The 25,145-nt window shown below is 42.6% G+C and overlaps 1 protein-coding gene across 1 annotated transcript in view; it reads left to right on the forward strand.

The window, feature by feature from the left end:
- LOC126334543 (lysosomal acid glucosylceramidase-like) overlaps positions 1 to 25,145 on the forward strand; it is a 138,615-nt gene that overhangs the window by 89,421 nt on the left and 24,049 nt on the right. Inside the window, exons 7-8 of the mRNA XM_049996908.1 lie at positions 2,062 to 2,206; positions 19,912 to 19,994. Of these exons, the coding sequence (XP_049852865.1) occupies positions 2,062 to 2,206; positions 19,912 to 19,994 (228 nt within the window). The remainder of the gene's footprint in view (positions 1 to 2,061; positions 2,207 to 19,911; positions 19,995 to 25,145) is intronic.

Raw genomic sequence — 25,145 nt, forward strand, 5'->3', positions numbered from 1 at the left:
AACCCTGTAGTCCCGGCCAGAAGTCTTGTTCCTCCTGCCACCGAACTTCACTAATTGCCACTATATCAAACTTTAACCTATCCATTTCCCTTTTTAAATTTTCTAACCTACCTCCTTTGTTAAGGGATCTGACATTCCACGCTCCGATCCGTAGAACGCCAGCTTTCTTTCTCCTGATAACGACATCCTCTTGAGTAGTCCCCGCCCGGAGATCCGAATGGGGGACTATTTTACCTCCGGAATATTTTACCCAAGAGGACGCCATCACCGTTTAATCATACAGTAAAGCTGCATGCCCTCAGGAAAAATTACGGCAGTAGTTTCCCCTTGCTTTCAGCCGTTCGTAGTACCAGCACAGCGAGGCCGTTTTGGTTATTGTTACAAGGCCAGATCAGTCAATCATCCAGACTGTTGCCCCTGCAACTACTGAAAAGGCTGCTGCCCCTCTTCAGGAACCACACGTTTGTCTGGCCTCTCAACAGATACCCGTCCGTTGTGGTTGTACCTACGGTACGGTCATCTATATCCCTGAGGCACGCATACATCCCCACCAACGGCAAGGACCATCGTGCATTATCCTGCTGAAATGTAGGGTTTCGCAGGTATCGAATGAAGGATAGAGTCACGGGTGTAACACATCTGAAACGTAACGTCCACTGTTCAAAGTGCCGTCAATGCGAACAAGAGGTAACCGAGACGTGTAACCAGTGGCACCCCATACCATCACGCCGGGTGATACGCTAGTATCACGATGACGAATACACGTTTCCAATGAGTGGTCACCGCGATGTCACCAAACACGGATGCGACCATCATGGTGCTGTAAACAGAACCTGGATTCATCCGAAAAAATGACGTTTTGCCATTCGTGCATCCAGGTTCGTCGTTGAGTACACCATCGCAGGCGCTCCTGTCTGTCATGCGGCGTCAAGGGTAACCCAAGCCGTGGTCTCCGTGCTGTTTGTCCATGCTGCTGCAAACGTCGTCGAACTGTTCGTGCAGATGGTTGTTGTCTTGCAAACGTACCCATCTGTTGACTCAGGGATCGAGACGTGACTGCACAATCCGTTACAGCCATGCGGATAAGATGCCTGTCATCTCGACTGCTAGTGATACGAGGCCGTTGGGATCCAGCACGGCGTTCCGTATTACCCCCCTGAACCCACAGATTCCTTGCCGGCCGGAGTGGCCTTGCGGTTCTAGGCGCTGCAGTCTGGAACCGCGAGACCGTTACGGTCGCAGGTTCGAATCCTGCCTCGGGCATGGATGTGTGTGATGTCCTTAGGTTAGTTAGGTTTAACTAGTTCTAAGTTCTAGGGGACTAATGACCTCAGAAGTTGAGTCCCATAGTGCTCAGAGCCATTTGAGCCAACCCACAGATTCCATATTCTGCTAACAGTCACTGGATCTCGACCAACGCGAGCAGCAATGTCGCGACATGATTAACCGCAATCGCGATAGGCTACAATCCGACCTTTATCAAAGACGGAAACGCGATGGTAAGCATTTCTCCCCCTTACACGAGGCATCACAACAACGTTTCACCAGGCAACGCCGGTCAACTACTGTTTGTGTATGAGAAATCAGTTGGAAACTTTCCTCATGCCAGCACGTTGTAGGAGTCGCCACCGGCGCCAACCTTGTGTGAATGCTCTGAATAGCTAATCATTTGCATATCACAGCATATTCTTCCTGTTAGTTAAATTTTGCGTCTGTAGCACGTCATCTTCGTGGCGTAACAATTTTAATGAACAGTAGTGTAGAATATCTTATTGTTTTTAATTTATTTTCATTTTCCGCCGGATCCTGTGCTCCTCAGAAGCCACCTCGGCTTCTGGACTTCAACATCAGCTCCATTGCCCGTTCGCCAGTCTATACCATACAGAGCGATGTTGCAACACAGCGGGCTTTTCCACTGCAGCAGTGAGCGAGACAGAGAATGAGCAACTGTGTCGCTTGCGTCTTTCTGACGTTTAGTTCACTGCAGCTTCAACATCATTATTGCGTCAAGATGGAAGGTGTGTTACGGGAGTGTGTCAGAAACGCGCGCTTGGCCCGCAGATCCTGGAGAGCAAGGCTGCAGAGCGGCTGGCGAGCGGCGTGGCGGTGCACTGGTACGGCGACAGCGAGACCGACCCCGCCGTGCTGGACGAGCTGCACCGGAAACACAGCGGCCTCTTCATCCTCTACACGGAGGCCTGCTACGGTGAGTGGGCCTGCACTGCTGTACTGTCAGTGAACGTGCTACATCTCTTGTAGGCCTGCTTTCTCCTGGTAGTCGACAGTCTAGATTTTGGAGTCTGGTTATCTCCGGAAATTTTCTGTAAGTTCCTATGGGAAAAAAACTGCGCAAGTCATCGGTCCCTAGGCTTACACACTACTTAATCTAACTTACGCTATGGACAAATCACACACCCATGCTCGAGGGAGGACTCGAACTTCCGACGGGGATAGCTGCGCGAACCGTGGCAAGGCACCACGGACGGCGTGGCTACCACGCGCGGCTCTAGTGATCTCCCTGTCATATGCTAATCCTTCTATTCTCGAAATAGCTTTCAAAGTGCTGCACAGTGTAAGACAGAATTGAAGAAAAAATTTGTTTACAAAGTACCTCACAGGCCTTCAGAATAATCTCCATTCTTTCTTATGACAGCTTACCAACGTTTCACAACTTCTTTTTTCCGGATGGGGGATCTTAACTGTAAAGCTCTCTGATTACTCATGTCACATCTCTGAATGGGTCATCAGTTGTACAGTATGTGATCAAAAGTATCCGGATACCTGGCTGAAAATGACTGACAAGTTCGTGGCACCCTCCATCGGTAACACTGTAATTCAATATGGTGTTGGCCCACCCACAGCTTTGATGACAGCTTCCACTCTCGCAAGCATACGTTCAATCAGGTGTTGGTAGGTTTCTTGGGGAATGGCAGCCCATTCTTCACGGAGTGCTACACTGAGGAGAGGTATCGATGTCGGTCGGTGAGGCCTGACACGAAGTCGGCGTTCCAAAACATCCCAAAGGTGTTGTATAGGATTCAGGTCAGGACTCTGTGCAGGCCAGTCCATTACAGGGATGTTATGTCGTGTAACCACTCCGCCACAGGCCGTGCATTATGAACAGAACGCAGCACGTCATTCTCAATGGAGAGAAGTCTTCCGAAGTAAGAGTGATTTCAGGTGTGCCGCAGGGGAGTGTCATAGGACCGTTGCTATTCACAATATACATAAATGACCTGGTGGATGACATCGGAAGTTCACTGAGGCTTTTTGCGGATGATGCTGTGGTGTATCGAGAGGTTGCAACAATGGAAAATTGTACTGAAATGCAGGAGGATCTGCAGCGAATTGACGCATGGTGCACGGAATGGCAATTGAATCTCAATGTAGCGAAGTGTAATGTGATGCGAATACATAGAAAGATAGGTCCCTTATCATTTAGCTACAAAATAGCAGGTCAGCAACTGGAAGCAGTTAATTCCATAAATTATCTGGGAGTACGCATTAGGAGTGATTTAAAATGGAATGATCATATAAAGTTGATCGTCGGTAAAGCAGATGCCAGACTGAGATTCATTGGAAGAATCCTAAGGAAATGCAATCCGACAACAAAGGAAGTAGGTTACAGTACGCTTGTTCGCCCAATGCTTGAATACTGCTCAGCAGTGTGGGATCCGCACCAGGTAGGGTTGATAGAAGAGATAGAGAAGATCCAACGGAGAGCAGCGCGCTTCGTTACAGGATCATTTAGTAATTGCGAAAGCGTTACGGAGATGATAGATAAACTCCAGTGGAAGACTCTGCAGGAGAGACGCTCAGTAGCTCGGTACGGGCTTTTGTTGAAGTTTCTAGAACATACCTTCACCGAAGAGTCAAGCAGTATATTGCTCCCTCCTACGTATATCTCGCGAAGAGACCATGAGGATAAAATCAGAGAGATTAGAGCCCACACAGAAGCATACCGACAATCCTTCTTTCCACGTACAATACGAGACTGGAATAGAAGGGAGAACCGATAGAGGTACTCAGGGTACCCTCCGCCACACACCGTCAGGTGGCTTGCGGAGTACGGATGTAGATGTAGATGTAGAACACGTGTTCGATCGTGTTGAAAGATGCAGTCGCCATCCCCGTATTGCTCTTCAATAGTAGGAAGCAAGACGATGTTTAAAACATCAATGTAGGCCTGTGCAGTGATAGTGACACGCAACATAAAGGGTGCAAGCCCTCTCCATGAAAAACACGACAACACTACCGACTCCGAATTGTACTGTTGGCACTATGGCACTATACACTCTGGTAGATGACGTTCACTGGGCATTCGCCATACCCACACCCTGTCATCGGATCGCGACATTGTGTACTGTAATTTTTCACTCCACACAACGTTCTTCCACTGTTCAATCGTCCAATGTTTCGCACCTTACACCAAGCGAGCCGTCGCTTGGCATTTACGACGTCATTTGTGGCTTATGAGCAGCCGCTCGACCATGAAATCCACGTTTCCTCACTTCCTGCTTAACTGTCAAGTACATGCAGTGGGTCCCGATTTCCTGTGTGATGGTCTGGATGTATGTCTGCTTATTATACATTAAGACCCTCTTCAATTGTCGGTGGTCTCCGTCAGTCAACAGACGAGGTCGGCATGTAAGGCTTTGTAAGGTGTCAGGCAAATCCAACACCTTCCATGAGAACCCTGACATGATAAGCAAATCCAGTAGTGTATCACATAGCTCCGAATAAATCGTGACATTAAATTAACCAAAGTAATACGAGTAACGAGTGAGCAAATGGAATACCACAGACTAACACAAGAATGCCTCAATGCATGCCATACCTACCCACTGTTAGACAGACGCAGATCCAAGGGGAGAAACGAGTACAGAAGCCGAGATCAGAACTGTGTTAAGCTAGAAGGCCCTACGATAAGGGATGGACACCAACGTCTCCAGCTAACCACCAGGACCACCCCCCCCCCCCCCCCAGCCCATGTCAAAAGCTAGAGCCCTCCAGAAGAACAGTATAGATCTTACGATAACACTAAAAGGACCACACCAGCCGCAAGTTTTAGCGTGAGGTTTTTTCACGTCTCTGTTACGTTGCAAACTTTAAAAACATTGCCCAACCACGAAACGTATAACGTTTCTCATTGGATAGACAGAATTTTTGTAGGCGGAGCTTAAGGTTAACGTTGAGACCCTGATTGGTCAGATGAAAACAAAGCCAGATGGTATTTTTAACCAATTTCGATAAATTGTAGTATGGAGACGGCGAGATGCATGGAGCTGCGCCGGCCGCCACCCCCTGACGAACATCGACAAGGTAATGAACGCTCGCGATGCCGCATTTTTGAGCGCATAAAGCTTCACTTAGAACTGCAGAAGTCTCATCTGTTACGTCCCCTTTTTACGTAATACTGGTGTCGATCGTCAATTGAAGTTCATGGTATTCACATTTGCTATGTAAGTTAAAATCTGAAACGCGATGATTTTTCTGTTATATAATTATTGAGAAGCCACATCAGCCACTGTAATTTATGACAAGTTAGATAAGTAATTAAAGATAATTGAGGGTCACTGTAGACCATTTTGATAGTTTTCTCTTTTGTGAAACTTAATTTAAACCTAGATTATAGATTTGGTATGGCATAGGTCATCCTTCGATCCATTGTAGAACTTGGAAACCCATTCAGGGAATATTCGTTCACACTTCTGTTGAACGCAGTTGGTTTTTATTGGTATTAAAACATTTCCTTTTATCAATAGTGCAATTTATAAACAATGTTTTGTGAGTAGAATAAAATTTCCAATGATAAACTTAACTGCTTTTTGGACATTATTTTACCAGCTAACTAAAAATAGTAAAGCCTTGAACCCCTTCCACTAAATTTAATTAGTATTAAGATTCTTTTACAGGGGGTGCAGTGGAGCTGACGCTGAAATCATGAAGTATTTGATTATATCATCGCTAGTCCCACTGAACTCTTCTGAACTCTACATGTCATGTGTGGTCTGGCGTCTCCTTACCAGCAACAGGTCCCAGGTTCACACTAGTCAATTCCCTAAAAAAAACGCTCAGAGCATCGTTGCGCGAAAGTGATAGGGAGACATGACATAGAACAAATAGACACCACTCAGAATGTTAGAGAATGGCGACCCTGCCAGGATGGTAAATTAACGAGATTGAAGGTCGACCACATGCCTAACTAGGTCCGAAAAATATCCTGTTAAAAATTTTCGTAGTAAATTTTTTTTTACTTAAAGTTATAAATAGTCGAAAACAGTAGCTGCAGCGATAGATAGTAAGAAAGTGTTCAACAGAATGTGAGACATTCTAGCAGAGACAATAGCATAATTAAGTTATGAATTTTAATATTGTTAGAATTAAGTTTTCTCTCTAATGCAAGCGCACAGGTGGCGGATACATCGTCGACAAGTTGGTTCTGAATTGATTGTCAAGTCTTGTGTACAAAAAGTTTATGAAATGCGTGAGATCGTATGAGCGCATGTTGACGCAAAGTAGGGCGTGTGAATTGTTTTTAAAACAGAAAATAAGCCATTCGGAAAAATTAGCAATGGCAGATCGAGACCTTGACCGAATTGAGGTGGAGACCCAATATGAAGACGGACGGAGAATAGAGGACAGTGCAACAGACGATGCAGTAATGCGAGAAATAGGAGCAGATAACGCACCATAACGAGGATAATGTACGTCAAGGCATAGAAAACATAAGTCAGCATACGACTGAGGAGCAGGAAAGTAGAGAGACAGCCGATGAGGATTCTAACTTGCGTCTTGCATATGTAGAACCCATAGTACAAGTAATCAGAGCTCCCTCACCACAGAGTACAAGGAATGCGAGCATAAACGTGTCACCGCACAGTTCAATGCAATCGGTTGCAAACCAACAATTGGGCGAAAATACAGAGTGTAGGACGTCGGAAGAAAACGCAATAGGACCCACCAATCTGGCAGAATTATTACAATTAACGACGGAAACCATGACAAGACAAAATAAAGAAATTGCGAACCAAATTAAAATTCAGAATGCAGAAACCACGAGACAAATGCGTGAGATTAAAAAACAAAACAAAAAAAATCAGTTACACCTAAGTTATATTGAAGACGAGGCAAAAGAATCTCGAGAAGTGATAGGAAACTTAGTAACAGGTCACAATCAATTGAGAACAGACATTGACAAGGTACAAGCGGGCGTACAAACATTGCGTAATGACACTCAGGACGAGATCAAAACATTACGTAACAACACCTAGGGAGAAGTCAAGAAACTAGAGAAACAGATAAACGTAATTACTAGACAAGCAGCAGGTACAGCGCGGGAAATAGTTGAAAACAGTGTGTTACACAAACGTATCACAAAAGCAGCGCTGAAAAGATATGATAACCGCATGGTCAAAATAGAAGCGCAAACGAAGCGACAATTTCAGAAATTGCGAACAGAGTTGTTGCAAACCATTGCAGAGCGTAGTGAACAGGATCGAACAAGCACTGAGCCTGCAACCACATCCGTATCTATAACAGCACCGACAAAACAAGCAATTAACGAAGATATTACGCATTTGTGATTCCAATCACAGGCGGAAAGTAACATATGTGAAATCAGACAGCCTGCACAGCAACAAACACGTTTCGAAATTCTTGATGAACAATCGGCATCACAAACACATGCGGAACCACAAATGTATCTTTCAAGACAGTCTGGATCGTGCAATGAAGCAGCAAAGTTAGCCAGACAACATACGGAACCAATACCTGACAACGGAAAGCCACGTCGCGAAGAGTAAAGTGCAATGCATTCAGTTACACGTTCACAACCAATGGAAGGAAATTATTGCGTACCACTCCAGCGATACTACGCAAGGGTAGGCGAAAGTTACAGTGGACAATATCCAATGGATCCTACCACAACCGGAAAGAACGACGGGAGAAATGATCAGAAACAAAAGTGGCGAAGAATCGCGAATTTCATATGGAACTATGGCGAAGTACGACAACGATCATTTACTCACAGTTAGAAAATTTCAACACTTTCGAGAAGGAAACTCATTACATCCACGAACTTTTATTGATCAGTTCCGAGTAGGGTTACCAGAACACTGGACGCTAGCACACAAATTAGATTTTATTTGTGCACACATGTCAGGAACAGTTGCAGAAACCATGTAAAATGTTGCAGCGACATGCCGATCGTACGAAGATTTCAGAGAGAAGTTTCTGTCACGATATTGGTCCAGCGAAGCACAGAACAGAGTGAAGTTCGAATTATTACAGAACCCATATTTTGAAAATTCAGGAGAGAAGAGTCCCGTGAAATTTTTCGAATTAATGGCAAAGAAAAATCAATGCTTAGGTGTACCATACAGTGACGGAGAGTTGATTAAATTATGCGCGATGAAGTTACCATTGAAATACAGAAATCATTAGTAGGTCACGGAGACAATGACGTCGAAGCATTTAAAGGCATTCTAAGGGAACTAGAGTTCATATTTTCGGAAGATGGCGCAAGAAAAGATGAAGCGCACGTGAAAACGAAAGTAAAAAGCAGTGGAATCCACAAGACACAGTACGAAGAAACATTAATTACGAACCACGTGATAACTTCGCACCAAGAAACGACAATAGATTTCAACAAAAAACCGGTTATGGATTTAGAAGAGAATATGGCAATAACTATAATTCGCCCAGGAACGGCAACAACTATTACAGAGGGAATAACGACCACTGGAACGGGTACTGGAGAACCAATAGACCGACAAATTATCAACAAAGTAACCACTATCAACAAGCTGAACAAGAAAAGCGAATGCAGATAGAAGAGGTTGAGGTAAGACCTCCAAAACCCGATAAACGTTCGGATTGACAACTAAGCGCCCATGCCAAAGGGAATGACGCACCGACCCAGGACAATTGCAGCGCCTTGAACAGAGAAGTAAAAATCTTATCACGAGAAGAGAAGAAGGAAGAAACAAATCCACAGGGACCAGATGAAAACGAAGACAGGAAAATAACAATATCGTGTTGGGACGAAATTAATTGGGAGAATACCGACGAGGAAGATGAATTGCCAGAGGCATGCACAACGAATGTAGGAGGAAAGGACGAAGTAATGAATATGGCAGAGCTATTTGAGATGGAAACTAGGGAAAGCGAATTCGATGAGGATAATGTGCAATCGACAGAAGTTGAAAATAAGTTACTAGTGGGCACACAAGCCAACGTACCTGTATATAATGAAGGAAGTTATGAAGCGATAATTAGAGCATTTAGATGCGAATATGTGGAAGTAGCGACGAAGAAGGAGAAGATAGATGAGGATGAGGAAAAAGTAGAGGATGTTGATGAAAGCGCAAATGAAAGAAGAAATACAGAAGGGGAAATAAAAGAGAGAGAAGTAGCAGTCGAAGCTTATCCTACAGAAAGTTCGAATTCACAAGGGAAATTCCTGAAAAGACTCATGTATGATTCAGTGGAGGATTCGTTGATGCAAGAAGAAGAAGAACAGACCCAACCCTTTCAAATTCAACCAATTGTGAAGGCTATGGTAAAGCATATCCCAGTCAATAATGTAATTGATAGCGAACTGCCATCTCAGAAAATTTATTCATGCAGTGTAATCCCAATGAGAAATTTGTCAGTTGTGAAAACACTTAAGATTAAAGTAAGAGGTCCTATTAGAAACAATACTGCGGAAGTTACGAGACAAACAAGGTTAACTCTTTCGTGTCAAGGTCGAAAGATCGAAGTCAACTTCGTGATTATACCTAAACTAACTGTAGATTTGATTATAGGAGAGACGAGCGATAATAGATATGGGGAAAGGTAGCGTAACATTCGGGAATGTCATACTTCTCTTTGAGAAAAAGCTGAAATTAGAAGAAATACCAGTTATAAACAAACAATTGAGAATGATGCGAGATAAAGAGGATGAAGAATTAGAATGGTATGCACAAAAGGGGAAATCGCCTCAACTCATGTTAGAAGTCCATAAAGAAATCGACGAAAAATTGCAAGAAGTTCAAGGTATTTCGGAACACAGAAAAAGAGAATTAGAGAGTATTTTACGAGATAGAGCAGAGGTATTTTTACCTAAGACTGGCAGTATTAAACACTTTCAGTACAAGTTTGAAGTAAAACAGCACAAACCATTTACAGTGCCACCTATACAATCCCATTAAGCTACAGCAATAAAGTATTCCAGGAGATATCTAAAATGTTAGATGACGATATTATTGAACCAGCCACCTCCACACAAAGCAGCCCACTCCACATTATACAAAAACGAGATGGGAGCATCAGATCGCCCAGAAAAATTAGAGGAATTGATACAAACGGTGCTAAGATATTTTCATCAATTGATTTACGGAGTAGTTTCTGGCAAATAGAATTGGCCGCAGAATGTAGAAAATTTACAGCATTTATCGTATTCGGTAGATGTTACCAGTTTAAACGATAGCCATTTGGTTTGAACATCAGCAGCGTTTATTAGGGGATTTAATACTATACTCAGTCTTGAAATTTTACAAAAAATTATTTGTTATGTTGATGATGTGATTATGGCAGAACCCTCTTGGGAACATCACAATGACACATTAAATCAGTTTTTACAGATGATCAAAGAGCATGGGGTCACAGTAAATATAACAAAATCCAAATTTGGAAGGCGAGAGGTTAAATTTCTAGGACACATAATTTCAGAGAAAGGGGTAATGCCTGACCCAGAAAAACTAACGACAATCAAAGAATTATGTACTCCATATAATAAGAAAACTCTCAGACGCTTTCTAGGTCTCACTGGATTCTATAAAAAATTTATTTGGATCGACTCTCTCGCAACACCACGCCTATGTGCATTGACTGGAAAAAACACTCCATGAGTGTGGGATCAACAAGCCAATGTAGAATTTCTAAAAGTGAAAAACGCACTAACAACAGCACCCATTTTAGCACATCCTGATGTAACACAAAATTTTTGTATGGCCACTGATAGCGCGAAAACAGATTTAGGAGTTGTTTTATTCCAAGAATACGAACAGGCAGGGCTAAGATCATATAGAACAATCGTGTACTCACAAAAAGCGAGAAAAACTATTCAGTCATGGAGCTGGAAGCATTGGCCATTGTATGGTGCTTCCAACGTTTGCGATACTTCCTATTCGGAAGAAAAACGAAAGTATACAATGACCACAAAGCATTAGAATTTCTGTTATCTGCCAAACTAACTCATGGGATGTTAGCCAGATGCATGTTAATACTACATGAATTTGACTTCACTATTACACTCACACCCGTACCAGCGAATGTATTAGCAGATGCTTTATCACGATGTCCACAGGGTGCATCCAATAACGTAGGTTTGGAAGGAGCAGAAGACCAGTTTACAATGTACTACATGAAACAAGTACCTTTCAAAAACTACATTACGAAAGCATTGAAAAACATAGGCAAAGAACAGGACAAAGATCCCGAAATATTAGGAATCAAACACAAGTGGAGAAGTAAGGATTTTCCAGACATTCGACAGCACTATCTCGTAAAAAAACAATGTTTTATTTTTTAGACTAAATATTGCAACGAATGAGTGGTTAATTTATATCCCAGATGAACTAATTAATAAGTACATATGGTATACACATTTAAGTAATGGCCACTTTTGACCAAAGAAATGTTTTTTAAAAATAAAACAAACAAGCCATTTTCTTAATATGGAAAGACGAAATAGAACGGTATTAGTCAAATGCAAAAAATGTATGAGGGCTAAACACATCACTTTCCAAACCAAACCACCTCTGTTTCCAATAATCCCTAAAAAATAAAAACAAATAGCTGCAACAGATTTGATGGGGCCCCTCCCACGCACAAAAAACGGATATATTTTCATATTTGTCGTTTTGGAACTTACTTCTAAATATGTTACCTTGACACCATTAAAACGGGCAAAAGGTCTTTCTTTAAGTAAAGCATTTAGACAAGATTTTCTCAGACAAGTTGGTCGAGTGGAACGAATAATTTCGGCTAATGGCCCACAATACAAATCAGTGCAATGGCAGAACACGTTAAAACAACACAAAATAAAACCCATCAACAGATCTAAGCACAAACCTAGCGTGAATACATCAGAACGATCTATGAAGGACATAGGCACTTTATGCCGATTATATGCAGGTAAAAGACACAACACTTGGGATATATACCTTAAAGATTTTTCAAGAAGTAATAAATGAAATGTCACATAGCACTACACTACTACCTAGAGTTACTGTACTTAAAAATATTGAACCCACAAACATAACAAGAGAAAGTGATAGATTTCCTATTGTACAACGTAGACAGCACAAACAAGTCATAGCAACAGCACTCTCCAACATCAGAAAGGCAGCCATTAAAAGAAAAGAAAGAGGAGATAGAACAGCAATTAATAGAACATTCTAAGTTGCCAGAAAGTATTTGTAAAAACACATCATCTCTCCAGCAAACAGAAACACAAAATACACTCCTGGAAATGGAAAAAAGAACACATTGACACCGGTGTGTCAGACCCACCATACTTGCTCCGGACACTGCGAGAGGGCTGTACAAGCAATGATCACATGCACGGCACAGCGGACACACCAGGAACCGCGGTGTTGGCCGTCGAATGGCGCTAGCTGCGCAGCATTTGTGCACCGCCGCCGTCAGTGTCAGCCAGTTTGCCGTGGCATACGGAGCTCCATCGCAGTCTTTAACACTGGTAGCATGCCGCGACAGCGTGGACGTGAACCGTATGTGCAGTTGACGGACTTTGAGCGAGGGCGTATAGTGGGCATGCGGGAGGCCGGGTGGACGTACCGCCGAATTGCTCAACACGTGGGGCGTGAGGTCTCCCCAGTACATCGATGTTGTCGCCAGTGGTCGGCGGAAGGTGCACGTGCCCGTCGACCTGGGACCGGATCGCAGCGACGCACGGATGCACGCCAAGACCGTAGGATCCTACGCAGTGCCGTAGGGGACCGCACCGCCACTTCCCAGCAAATTAGGGACACTGTTGCTCCTGGGGTATCGGCGAGGACCATTCGCAACCGTCTCCATGAAGCTGGGCTACGGTCCCGCTCACCGTTAGGACGTCTTCCGCTCACGCCCCAACATCGTGTAGCCCGCCTCCAGTGGTGTCGCGGCAGGCGTGAATGGAGGGACGAATGGCGACTTGTCGCTTCTGCCTTGGTGCCAATGATGCTCGTATGCGTGTTTGGCGCCGTGTAGGTGAGCGCCACAATCAGGACTGCATACGACCGAGGCACACAGGGCCAACACCCGGCATCATGGTGTGGGGAGCGATCTCCTACACTGGCCGTACACCTCTGGTGATCGTCGAGGGGACACTGAATAGTGCACGGTACATCCAAACCGTTATCGAACCCATCGTTATACCATTCCTAGACCGGCAAGGGAACTTGCTGTTCCAACAGGACAATGCGCGTCCCCATGTATCCCGTGCCACCCAACGTGCTCTAGAAGGTGTAAGTCAACTACCCTGGCCAGCAAGATCTCCGGATCTGTCCCACATTGAGCATGTTTGGGACTGGATGAAGCATCGTCTCACGAGGTCTGCACGTCCAGCATGTACGCTGGTCCAACTGAGGCGCCAGGTGGAAATGGCATGGCAAGCCGTTCCACAGGACTATATTCAGCATCTCTACGATCGTCTCCATGGGAGAATAGCAGCCTGCATTGCTGCGAAAGGTGAATATACACTGTACTAGTGCCGACATTGTGCATGCTCTGTTGCCTGTGTCTATGTGCCTGTGGTTCTGTCAGTGTGATCATTTGATGTATCTGACCCCAGGAATGTGTTAATAAAGTTTCCCCTTCCTGGGACAATGAATTCACGGTGTTCTTATTTCAATTTCCAGGAGTGTACATAGGTTTTACGCTGCATACAAAGGACCTGTCATAATTAGCTGCATTGCTCATGATAATGCTGTGGAACTAATGAACCCAAAAAGAGCAAAACGTTACGACTTCACCATGTGAGCCATATCAAAAAGTTTGAAGATTAATTTTATTACTGGTAAATAATCAGCACAATATTTAAAGATTATGTTGCAGATAAGATCGTCAGGAGAAAGAAGAATGAAGAGAGAGGAAGGTGGGAAAAAGAAAGTAGTTTCAATAAAAACAAAAACAAAAATAACACCAATAGTACCATACATTAAGGTGAAAGGATAAAACATAGATAGTCTAACAGCATGAAATACTAAAATGCTATACACCACGACACTACATAAAAATAAAAAACGAATTTGAGGATTCTTGTAGAAGTTAAGATTCAAAATATCTTAACATTGTAACATGGAAAGGGCGCTGAAATTTGTAAAGCTTTTTAAGAAGGCGTAAAACAATGTAGGTACTAGACTTTCGTTAGATGATTAAAAGTAAAACTTTTTGTAAGAACCATTGTACAAACTCCAGCAAAGACCAGATGCAATGACCCACAAGTTGCAATGCGAGAAGTATCAAGAAAGAAAAGGACGTAATTAGCAAGACACGATTCCTACAAGGCATAAGCATCAAGAGAAGGGAAAGGACAGCAAGACCAACAGAAGGCCCTTGTAATTGTAGTGGGCAGTAAATCTGCTGAACCACAGGGTGGCAGAACCCTGCTGAGACAGAACACGGAACCACCAGTGACTCAGCTGAGTGAGCAAAAAACTGCCCGATGAGAAGACCGCTTGGGCAAGCCACCACTGGCAAAAAAATATGTGTGAAAGTCACACTACTGCTATTAAACAGCACGCTGATGCACGAAACTGAAGAAAACTTCCACAAAGTAAAAATGACACGCCCAAAAAATTTATCAAACTGTTACTAAGAGGAGAACTTCCAAGCGACTATTTATCAATAAATATTCCCATATCCTGTCCAGAGAAGAACCAAGAATCAAGTAAGAAGCAGAGAAAAAGCAGGAAGAACAGAAGTTGAAGATTCGCATGATTGAGACCAAGAAAAAAGGTGGGTGAAGAATAGACGACATACCTTCCCTAATCCCTATCCTATTGTAAACTAGTCGTCTGCAAAGTCAAATTATGTGATGTAGGTATTGTGCAAAAGAAACGTGTGAAAAACTAAATAAGTTAAGCACACCAGACAGCTAATTAACTACAAAATAACAGTCATTGACTATGGGCTTAAGTGAAAAAATACTATCGATAAAAATAAGTCATTAGTTCTGATATCAACAGTAAATAACGAGCAAAAGTAAGGCATAATAAACACTAAAACTATATGCCACTTATTTTCTCCTCATAAAAATTAAAGAATAACTATATTTTACTTATTTTCTGCTTATAAAAACAAAGAATAAAAAATTATCTTGTTGGATGTTTTCCCTTTTTTTAAACATTTGTACCATTTGTTAGGGTAATATCTCAATACTTGTGTAAGTATATTTCTTTGTCAAAGCAATTCTTGGAAATAATTCTTATTTGTTAGTGTAATAATGTTGAAATGAGTGTCTAGAATTAAAAACAACTCCTTACTTTCGAAAACAAACTTCTTGAAAAACAAACTTCACTCTTAAATAAAGAAAGAAAATAATTTAAAATAATAATTATAATAGTATAAAATATTCTTCTCTTGTCAATAGAAACATATTTTTGAGAACAATGTGAAAGAATATAAAAATATAAATTAGTAAAACAAAGTAGCATAGAACCAGAACAACATGGCTGAACAGTACGCAACAATATTTATATAAAGGAATCATTGCCTAAATTCAGTGCAAAAATTAAGTTCGAAGGGTGGTGTCAGGAAAATCCAACACCTTCCATGAAAACCCGGACATGATAAGCAAATCCAGTAGTATGTCACATAGCTCCAAATAAATCGTGACATTAAATGAACCAAAGTAATATGAGTAACGAGTGAGCAAATGAATTATCACAGACTAACACACGAATACCTAAATGCATGTCATACCTTCCCACCATGAGACAGACACAGTTCCAAGGGGAGAAACGAGAACAGAAGCCGAGATCAGAACTGTGTTAAGCTAGAAGGCCCTACGATAAGGGATGGACACCAACGTCTCCAGCTAACCACCAGGACCACCCCCCAGCCCATGTCAAAAGCGAGAGCCCTCCAGAAGAACAGTATAGATCTTACGATAACACTAAAAGGGCCACACCAGCCGCAAGTTTTAGCGTGAGGCTTTTTCACATCTCTGTTACGATGCAAACTTTAAAAACATTGCCCCACCACGAAAAGTATAGACAGAATTTTTGTAGGCGGAGCTTAAGGTTAACATTGAGACCCTGATTGGTCAGATGAAAACACAGCCAGATAGTTTTTTTAACGAACTTCGGTAAATTGTAGTAAGGAGAAGTTAGGAGAGAGTTGCTTCCGAGACGGCGAGATGCATGGAGCTGCGCTGGCCGCCGCCCCCTGACGAACACCGACAAGGTAATGAACGCACGCGATGCCGCATTTTTGAACGCATAAAGCTTCACTTGGAACTACAGAAGTCTCGTCTGTTACATCCCCTTTTTACGTAATACTAGTGTCGATCGTCAATTGAAGCTCATAGCATTCACATTTACTACGTAAGTTAAAATCTGAAACGCAATGATTTTTCTGTTATATAATTATTGAGAAGCCACATCAGCCACTGTAATTTATGACAAGTTAGATAAGTAATTAAAGATAATTGAGGGTCACTGTAGACCATTTTGATAGTATTCTCTTAAGTGAAACTTAATTTAAACCTAGATTATAGATTTGGTATGGCATAGGTCATCCCCTGATCCATTGTAGAAATTGGAAACCCATTCAGGGAATATTCGTTCACACTTTTGTTGAACACAGTTGGTTTTTATCATCCTGTTTTAAAACATTTCCTTTCATCAATAGTGCAATTTATAAACAATGTTTTTTATTTTGTTGGACAACCAGTTTCGAACCTTTTTTTAAATTCATCCTAAGGACAATTAATTATGGAGTACTAAGAAGCGCAGGTCGACATCTGACAGCCACTACACGGTGTTTTTCTTTCTATACCTGGATCTCATGGAGGTTGGTTCCCGTTTCCAACAGAGTTTGCCTATTAATCACAGTAAAAGAGTGCTGATGCGGCCAAGTATCATTCCATGAGACAGGCATATAGTCCTATGGGTCCAGTATGGAGGTAGGTCAGTCGTGTTTTGGACCCTTATCGTACATGGATGTCAGACATCTGTTACACCTGTCGAAACTAATTTGAGGTATTGGCAAAACCACGTCAGTATCCACCAATCTTTCGTCTAGCCTTACAGTCAACATTTTGGAGCTGGATTCAGGTCTTCAGGTCAGTAATATACGATGACACGCTCTGAACTCTGTGTTCTTGTTCGACCATGTGGAGGTAATCAGTAAATGAGACATAATTGGCCGTATCTTTTGACTGAAGTGACTTAGAAGCATAAAATGTTTACAGTTTCATGGGACCACAAGCCTTAATGTGTGACATAAATTTTCTGTGGGGCCATGAGCAGAATTAGGTGTATTCTGAATCTGTAGAGACAGGCATGTATCTCACCGTCAGTGGTTCAGCTACTTTCTCAATTGTTAATCTTATCCAAGTGACATACCAAACAGTCTGACCATCTCATTTCAAAAGATGCACTTCCTGTTTCAATGCTAGAAATGTTCAGTTACTACTATTGTAACAATGTGTCAGTAATACGAATCACTCAAAAGGTCAAAGCTACTATTATTTAAAAACTGAAATACACAGTATTAATGAAATGATAATTAAATCGACACCCTAGCAGCAAACAGGCGTTGATATTCATTCTAGAGGAGCTGCACGGTCATCAATGGTATTTGTTCTTTTGGGAACAGATACTACCTTCATATACACAGTATTAATGTTTCACAATTATATTTATTTTACATATTGTTGCGAGCTGACTTTCGACATTCGGGACCTTAGCCAGACAACTAAAGCCGGGTGTGAATTTCGTTTCTAATAGGTATCTTCACCCAAGCAACGACCGAATATTCCATAAATGCATATGTTATTATTTTACTTTTCTCAGCAATTCTCACATTTAATTCGCCAGATGAAATTAGTGGTTTTATACTTTCACATTATTTTCTCAAGTAATTATATAACATCCTTTTTTCATTCCTCATAGTTCGTAACAGCAATGTTTTCGCATCATGTAGCAACACACTAACTACTTTGAATGTTAAATGTACACTATGTGATCAAAAGTATCCGAACATAACCAGATACGTACGTTTTTCATATTAGGTGCATTGTGCTTCCACCTACTGGCAGATGCTCCATATCAGCGACCTCAGTAGTCATCAGACATCGTGAGAGAGCAGAATGGGGCGCTCCGAGGAACTCACGGACTTCGAACGTGGTCAGGTGCCTTGGTGTTACTTGGGTCATACGTCTGTACGCGAGATTTCCACACTCCTAAACATCCCTAGGTCCACTGTTTGCGATGTGACAGTGTAGTGGAAACGTGAAGAGATGCGTACAGCACCAAAGCGTACGGGCCGACCTCGTCTGTTGACTGACAGAGACCGCCGTCACTGGAAGAGGACCGTAATGCGTAATAGGCAGACATCTATCCATACCATCACACAGGAATTCCAAACTGCATCAAGATCCACGGCAAAAACTGTGATAGATAGGCGGGAGGTGAGAAAACTTGGATTTCATGGTCGAGCGGCTGCTCATAAGCCACAAATGACGTCGGTAAATGCCAAACGACGCCTCGCTTGGTGTAAGAAGCGTAAACATTGGACGATTGAACAGTGGATAAGCGTTGTGTGGAGTGACGAATCACTGTACACAATGTGGCGATCCGACGGCAGGGTGTGGGTATGGCGAATGCCCGGTGAACGTCATCTGCCAGTGTGTGTAGTGCCAACAGTCAAATTCGGAGGCGGTGGTGTTGTCGTGTTTTTCATGGAGAGGGCTTGCAGCCCTTGTTTTGCGTGGCACTATCATTGCACAGGCCTACATTGATGTTTTAAGCACCTTCTTGCTTCCCGCTATGGAAGAGTGGTTGTGGGATGGCGATTGCATCTTTCAACACGATCGAACATCTGTTCATAATGCACGGCCTGCGGTGGAGTGGTTACACGACAATAAAATCCTTGGAATGGACTGGCCTGCACAGAGTCCTGACCCAAATTATATAGAATACGCCTCACCGACCGACATCGATACTTCTCCTCAGTGCACCACTCCGTGAAGAATGGGCTACCATTTTCCGAAAAAACCTTCCAGCACCTGATTGAACGTATGCCTGCTAGAGTGGAAGCTGTCATAAAGGCTAAGGGTGTGCCAACACCATATTGAATTGCAGCATTACCGATGGAGGGTGCCACGAGCTTATAAGTCTTTTTCAACCAAGTGTCCGGATACTTTTGATCATATAGTGGAAGTACGAAACATCATTGATTTCAAAATTCTTAGGTACAATGTTTCATTGTGAATCTAGTTATAAGTTTCTAGTGCAAAACATACGTAAATCACTTAACTAGCACAAGAAAGACGACAAAAGTCAACACTATATCAACTAAAAGGAAAAGAACCCGCATGTGAATGCAGTTTCGGTTCATTAGATGATCAGAATTCCAATTCGCCAATTTTCTTATTCATCAATTTCAAGAGTGGTAAGCGAGTCTTAATCGATACAGTCCGAGGTCTGTGTGTTACAGCCACTTCATTTCTGTATCGTTTGTGTCTGTATTTCATGATTCAGAGAAGTTATACACAAGAAAAGCCTTCAGTTATATCATCAGGGTAATTTACGTCTAATAACACATTAATGATTACGTGACATTAAGGAAGTGCCAGTTGTGCCAGTTGTTTGCCATACAATTCACAGCCGACGGCCACGTGCTTTTCTGTTGCAGGTCCGTTCTTAGGCACCGGGTACCCAGCAGTGAGGCTGGGAATGTGGGAGCGAGCAGAGAACTACACCAGTGACATCATACAGGTAACTCACGTAGTCTGAGCGCGTTACATGTGCAGTGTAAGAAAGTACCGTCCTCTTAGGAAGCGAGGTATGAAAAATGTTTGGAGCAGCTGTAGGTGTCTTATCTAAACCACAGCGTCATGAATAAAAATACTGACACCTTGTTAAAGAGTGTGATTGGGTACATAGGGCCTAAACTTTTAAAAGATACAGAAAAGAATAGGCTACAATATTTTACGCAACATATAAATCAGTAGGAAAACGGTAGTGATATGTTTCTAGGAGGTCGTGGCCACAGAGAAATACCTACTGGCCAAACACTGAGGAAAGACTTGGCTATGGCCTTATTACTAAAGCAACCACCATGGGATTCGCCTGAAGCATGGAAAATATAAGTGTAAATGTTTGTTATGTAGATGCTGTCGAGATCATCTTCTGCTTTTTTAGGTGATAATATTAATAAATTTCAGTCCCTTAGTAAGGCGTGAGATATGACTTCATTCGCTCATTCTTTTAGTCGCCACACACCTATTTAAGCATCTCAGTGTTTCACTATGTAATTATGAGGTAGCTGCTGGGTGGTTTGTTCCTGCCTCCTCATCCAGAAGTGCCATCCCTTTGCCTTTAGCGGCAGCTAAACCGGCAGTAGTCTCCATTCCTTTACTTCTCCGCAACTAAACGCAGCGGCCTGACATGTCACGAACGCAGTATTTGATATCAGCAGCAATTTCAGTGACTGTGTTTCACTGTGTGTCCAGTGCTCTTTGAGTGAGAAACATACAAAAATAAACTGACTTTAGTGCATTCTGACTAGCCTTATTTAACACAAAAATACTAGGACAAAGCCAGTTCTGGCGCCTTTGTGCTGGTTGCATATGTTCAGAGGCAAGCATACATTCAGGGTTAAATTATACCCCTCTCTGTAACCTGTTGTTATGCTGACTGATTTATGACCCCTTGGGGGTTGATTTCTGACCCCCTGCGGATAATCCATTCTTCTGAGAAACCACGTTCCTCCCCCTTCCCCGGCGGTCTGATAAGTCCTCAACCCCACCCTCCCCTTCAGCAAAACGAGCACATTTTGATAGCAAATTAACTGACTAATTAATTAAATCGATCTCTAAATTACCGCTCGGGAAAATCTCTCTGCCCTCCCCTCTCCTCCCCTACTTCTCCCTCCCCTCCCTCATCTGGCAAATGGTGGGAAAAAGACAGTCTGTACTGGAGGGGAAGAATCTCACAATATGACATTCAAATCGACATCAATAATACATTGTTCAATGTCGCTTTGCTGTTCAGGCAACCAGAGGGCATCGTGACTGCCATCAGCAGGCCTTGTTCCCATGGCTGCGGGCAAGAGCTGACACGTGTGAGCATTCTTTGTACCCACTGGTCACATGAACTAAGCCACAGCAAAGCCTTGTGTCCACTCATACCACCGGCTGAGGCACACTGTGAGACAAGTAGTTGTGGCTTGGAAATACAGTTCTAATTGCAGTTTCACACCCGACATAGGCTCTCCCCAGTTTAAAATATCCACTTTACCCAACTATAAATGGGGATTTTGTTGTCCATACACCTAATTGGAAATGTAGATTCCTCACTTATATATGAGTTATTTTAGATGACAGATGCAGTCACAACATACACGCGTTTTCACATAGCTACAGTATCGTTACTTGTGAAAATCCTGGACAACAGAATGGCACAGGTTATATTTCATCTAAGTATTCTCTCATCAGGTAAAAAAGAATCTTATCTTGTCACCTTAATATCTGTTACGTCCTGCATCACAGTACTAGGATATTAAACTCATTTTTGACCCATGATGTAGTGCTAAGAGCGTGTTCTATCTCTGTCACAGAATGCCCCCTCACATTCAAACTATCTTTAAGTAGCCAATGCCTCATCACCTAAGAAGACTTTTAAGGCAGTAGCACACGGGAATAGTATATATCGGGTTAACACTGTGTATCACTTTATAAGTTTGGTAATATAGCTGATTACAATGGCCATCTCTGCCTGTGTAAGTGGGAAATTGAAATTGCGTGAAAATATCTCACTGCAACGAAAAAACACCTGATCACCACCCTAACTCGTGAATCATATCCTGGTACTCTTGCTCTCGATTCCATTCTCCCAGCGGCACGTCCTTTATATCAAACTGATTGACTAATTCATTAACGAGAGTCCCTCTGCACAGTGGGTATTTTTTTCATGCAGTCAGATTACACTCGCCAGGTAATCTTTACAGATAATCTGTGACGTCCCTGAGGGCTTCCCATAAGCTGGGCTGTCACTTCTCCTGATACGAAAATTGGGGGTAACCATCGTCATATAGCTGAAGATATCCAACGCCAATCATGTTGTGTCTGTCGGTAGCCTTTCAAGCTGGTGAAAAGTAAGTCACTTAGAATTCTGGTGGATTGCTCCCAAACTAATTCTGTTGAGAGCTGTTGATGTGTGGGGGAGGGGGAGAGCAGTTGGACGTTTACTCTCTCCTCCACCCTCACGATGCCTCCAGCCCCGTCTGCCACGGCCAACAACCTGCAGTTCCTATTGGCTCCCGCCAAATTAGTGGCTGGATGCTTCGAGAACTCAAACGAGAATCGCTAGAAGGGAGGTAATGTTCTTCTTAAGGAACGCTATCGAGAAAACTTAAAGAATCGACATTTGAAGCTGTGTGCAGAAGAATTCCGCTGCCGCCAACATTGATTACGCGTAAGGACCAAGAAGATAAGATATAGAAAATTAGCACTCATATGGAGGGATATGGTCAGTCGTTTCTCGATCGCTGTATTTGCGAGTGGAACAGGCAAGGCAATGAAAAGTAGTTGTACAGGACCCCACCACCACACGCCACACAATGGCTTACAAAGTAAGCATACAGATAGGTGGAAACTTACCCTACCTATTAACATGTCCCTCCACCCATTTATAGGCACACAAAACTCATGGAAGAATGTTGTCTTGTATTTAAACAGGAAACAAGAAGACAGAGCTTCTACCGATTGTCTCTCGATAAAATTCTTCGTATTAGCCCCTAATTTTCTCATTTCAGGCTCTCCACGGGACACATATGAGATATTGTAATATGTGTGCCCAGAACACCACCAAGGAGCAGTATATAGCTCAAATCTCGACACCCCCCCCCCCCTCTTTCATCACAGTAGTCTGCGATATATTGGATTTGAATAAATTTGATTTTGACGAGCAAGAGATACAGGACAGTGGCAGTGGCAGGGATGGAACTGGAGGTGGGGGTAAGAGAGTGAAACATCCTACAGCCCCCCAACCCCCATAGACAGCGCTCAGCAGGATTAGTTTGAGAGCAGTATACCAGAATTCTAATTGACTTAGTGCCACCAGCTTGATAATGCAACTAACAAACACTATGTAATTAGGATTGAAAATCTTCAGCTATTTGGTGACGGTTACCACCCACTGCATAAAAAAATTAGTCACCACCCAGACGGACTCTCACGATCAATTTCATTAATCAGCTAATAAATTTGATGTCAATGACATGCCACAAGGTGGGAGGAAGCGAGCGTGAGGGTACCAGGATTTGATTCGTGAGTTGGAGCAGTAACCAGATTTTTTTCGTCTCAGTGAGACTCTCAGTGAAATTTCTATTTCACCCTACACAAGCAGAGGTGACCATCGTAATCGGCTACTGGAAGACAGACACACAGGTGGGTGACCCAACACTGCGGCTAATATCGCACTTCATTCCATTCCTTACTGTTTGCAGTTATGGTTCAAATGGCTCTGAGCACTATGGGACTTAACATCTGAGGTCATCAGTCCCCTAGAACTTAGAACTACTTAAACCTAACTAACCAAGGGCATCACACATATCCATGCCCGAGGCAGGATTCGAACATTTGACTCAGTACTACATCAACGTTTATTAATAATATTTGATTCTGTGGGGTATCATATGAAATGTTTGGCTCGATTGAGACCTTATTGGCACAGGGGACGCCACCTATTACCTAGGATAAAGAGTCTTTGACAGATATAATAGGGATAACTTCAGGCATGTCATCAGGAAATTCTGTTCATGTTCATGTTGCATATTAAAGACCTGGCAGACAACAGTATTTTTTAGCCTCAGTCTTCTTTCAGATGATGCAGTGGTCTGTAATGAAGCCCTACTTGTATCTGAAAAAAGTTGTCAGACCCTTGTAAAATTCCTGAATGGTTCAAGGGTTGGCAACTTTCTTTGAATGTTCACAAAAGTAAAACTGTGCACTTCGCAAAACGAAAAAAATCTTGGTGTTTATGATTACAAAATCAATGAGTCACAATTATAATCATTCAACTGATCCAAATACCTGGGTGTGCAAATCTGTGGGGATGTTGTTGTTGTTGTTGTCTTCAGTCCTGAGACTGGTTTGATGCAGCTCTCCATGCTACTCTATCCTGTGCAAGCTGCTTCATCTCCCAGTACCTACTGCAACCTACATCCTTCTGAATCTGCTTAGTGTACTCATCTCTCGGTCTCCCTCTACGATTTTTACCCTCCACACTGCCCTCCAATGCTGAATTTGTGATCCCTTGATGCCTCAGAACATGTCCTACCAAACGATCCCTTCTTCTGGTCAAGTTGTGCCACAGACTTCTCTTCTCCCCAATCCTATTCAATACTTCCTCATTAGTTATGCGATCTACCCATCTAATCTTCAGCATTCTTCTGTAGCACCACATTTCGAAAGCTTCTATTCTCTTCTTGTCCAAACTAGTTATCGTCCATGTTTCACTTCCATACATGGCTACACTCCAAACAAATACTTTCAGAAACGACTTCCTGATACATAAATCTATATTCGATGTTAACAAATTTCTCTTCTTCAGAAACGCTTTCCTTGCCATTGCCAGTCTACATTTTATATCCTCTCTACTTCGACCATCATCAGTTATTTTACTTCCTAAATAGCAAAACTCCTTTACTACTTTAAGTGTCTCATTTCCTAATCTAATTCCCTCAGCATCACCCGATTTAATTTGACTACATTCCATTATCCTCGTTTTGCTTTTGTTAATGTTCATCTTATATCCTCCTTTCAAGACACTGTCCATTCCGTTCAACTGCTCTTCCAAGTCCTTTGCCGTCTCTGACAGAATTACAATGTCATCGGCGAACCTCAAAGTTTTTACTTCGTCTCC

This window comes from Schistocerca gregaria, chromosome 2 (genome assembly GCF_023897955.1).
Source record: "Schistocerca gregaria isolate iqSchGreg1 chromosome 2, iqSchGreg1.2, whole genome shotgun sequence".
Taxonomy (NCBI): Eukaryota; Metazoa; Arthropoda; class Insecta; order Orthoptera; family Acrididae; genus Schistocerca; species Schistocerca gregaria.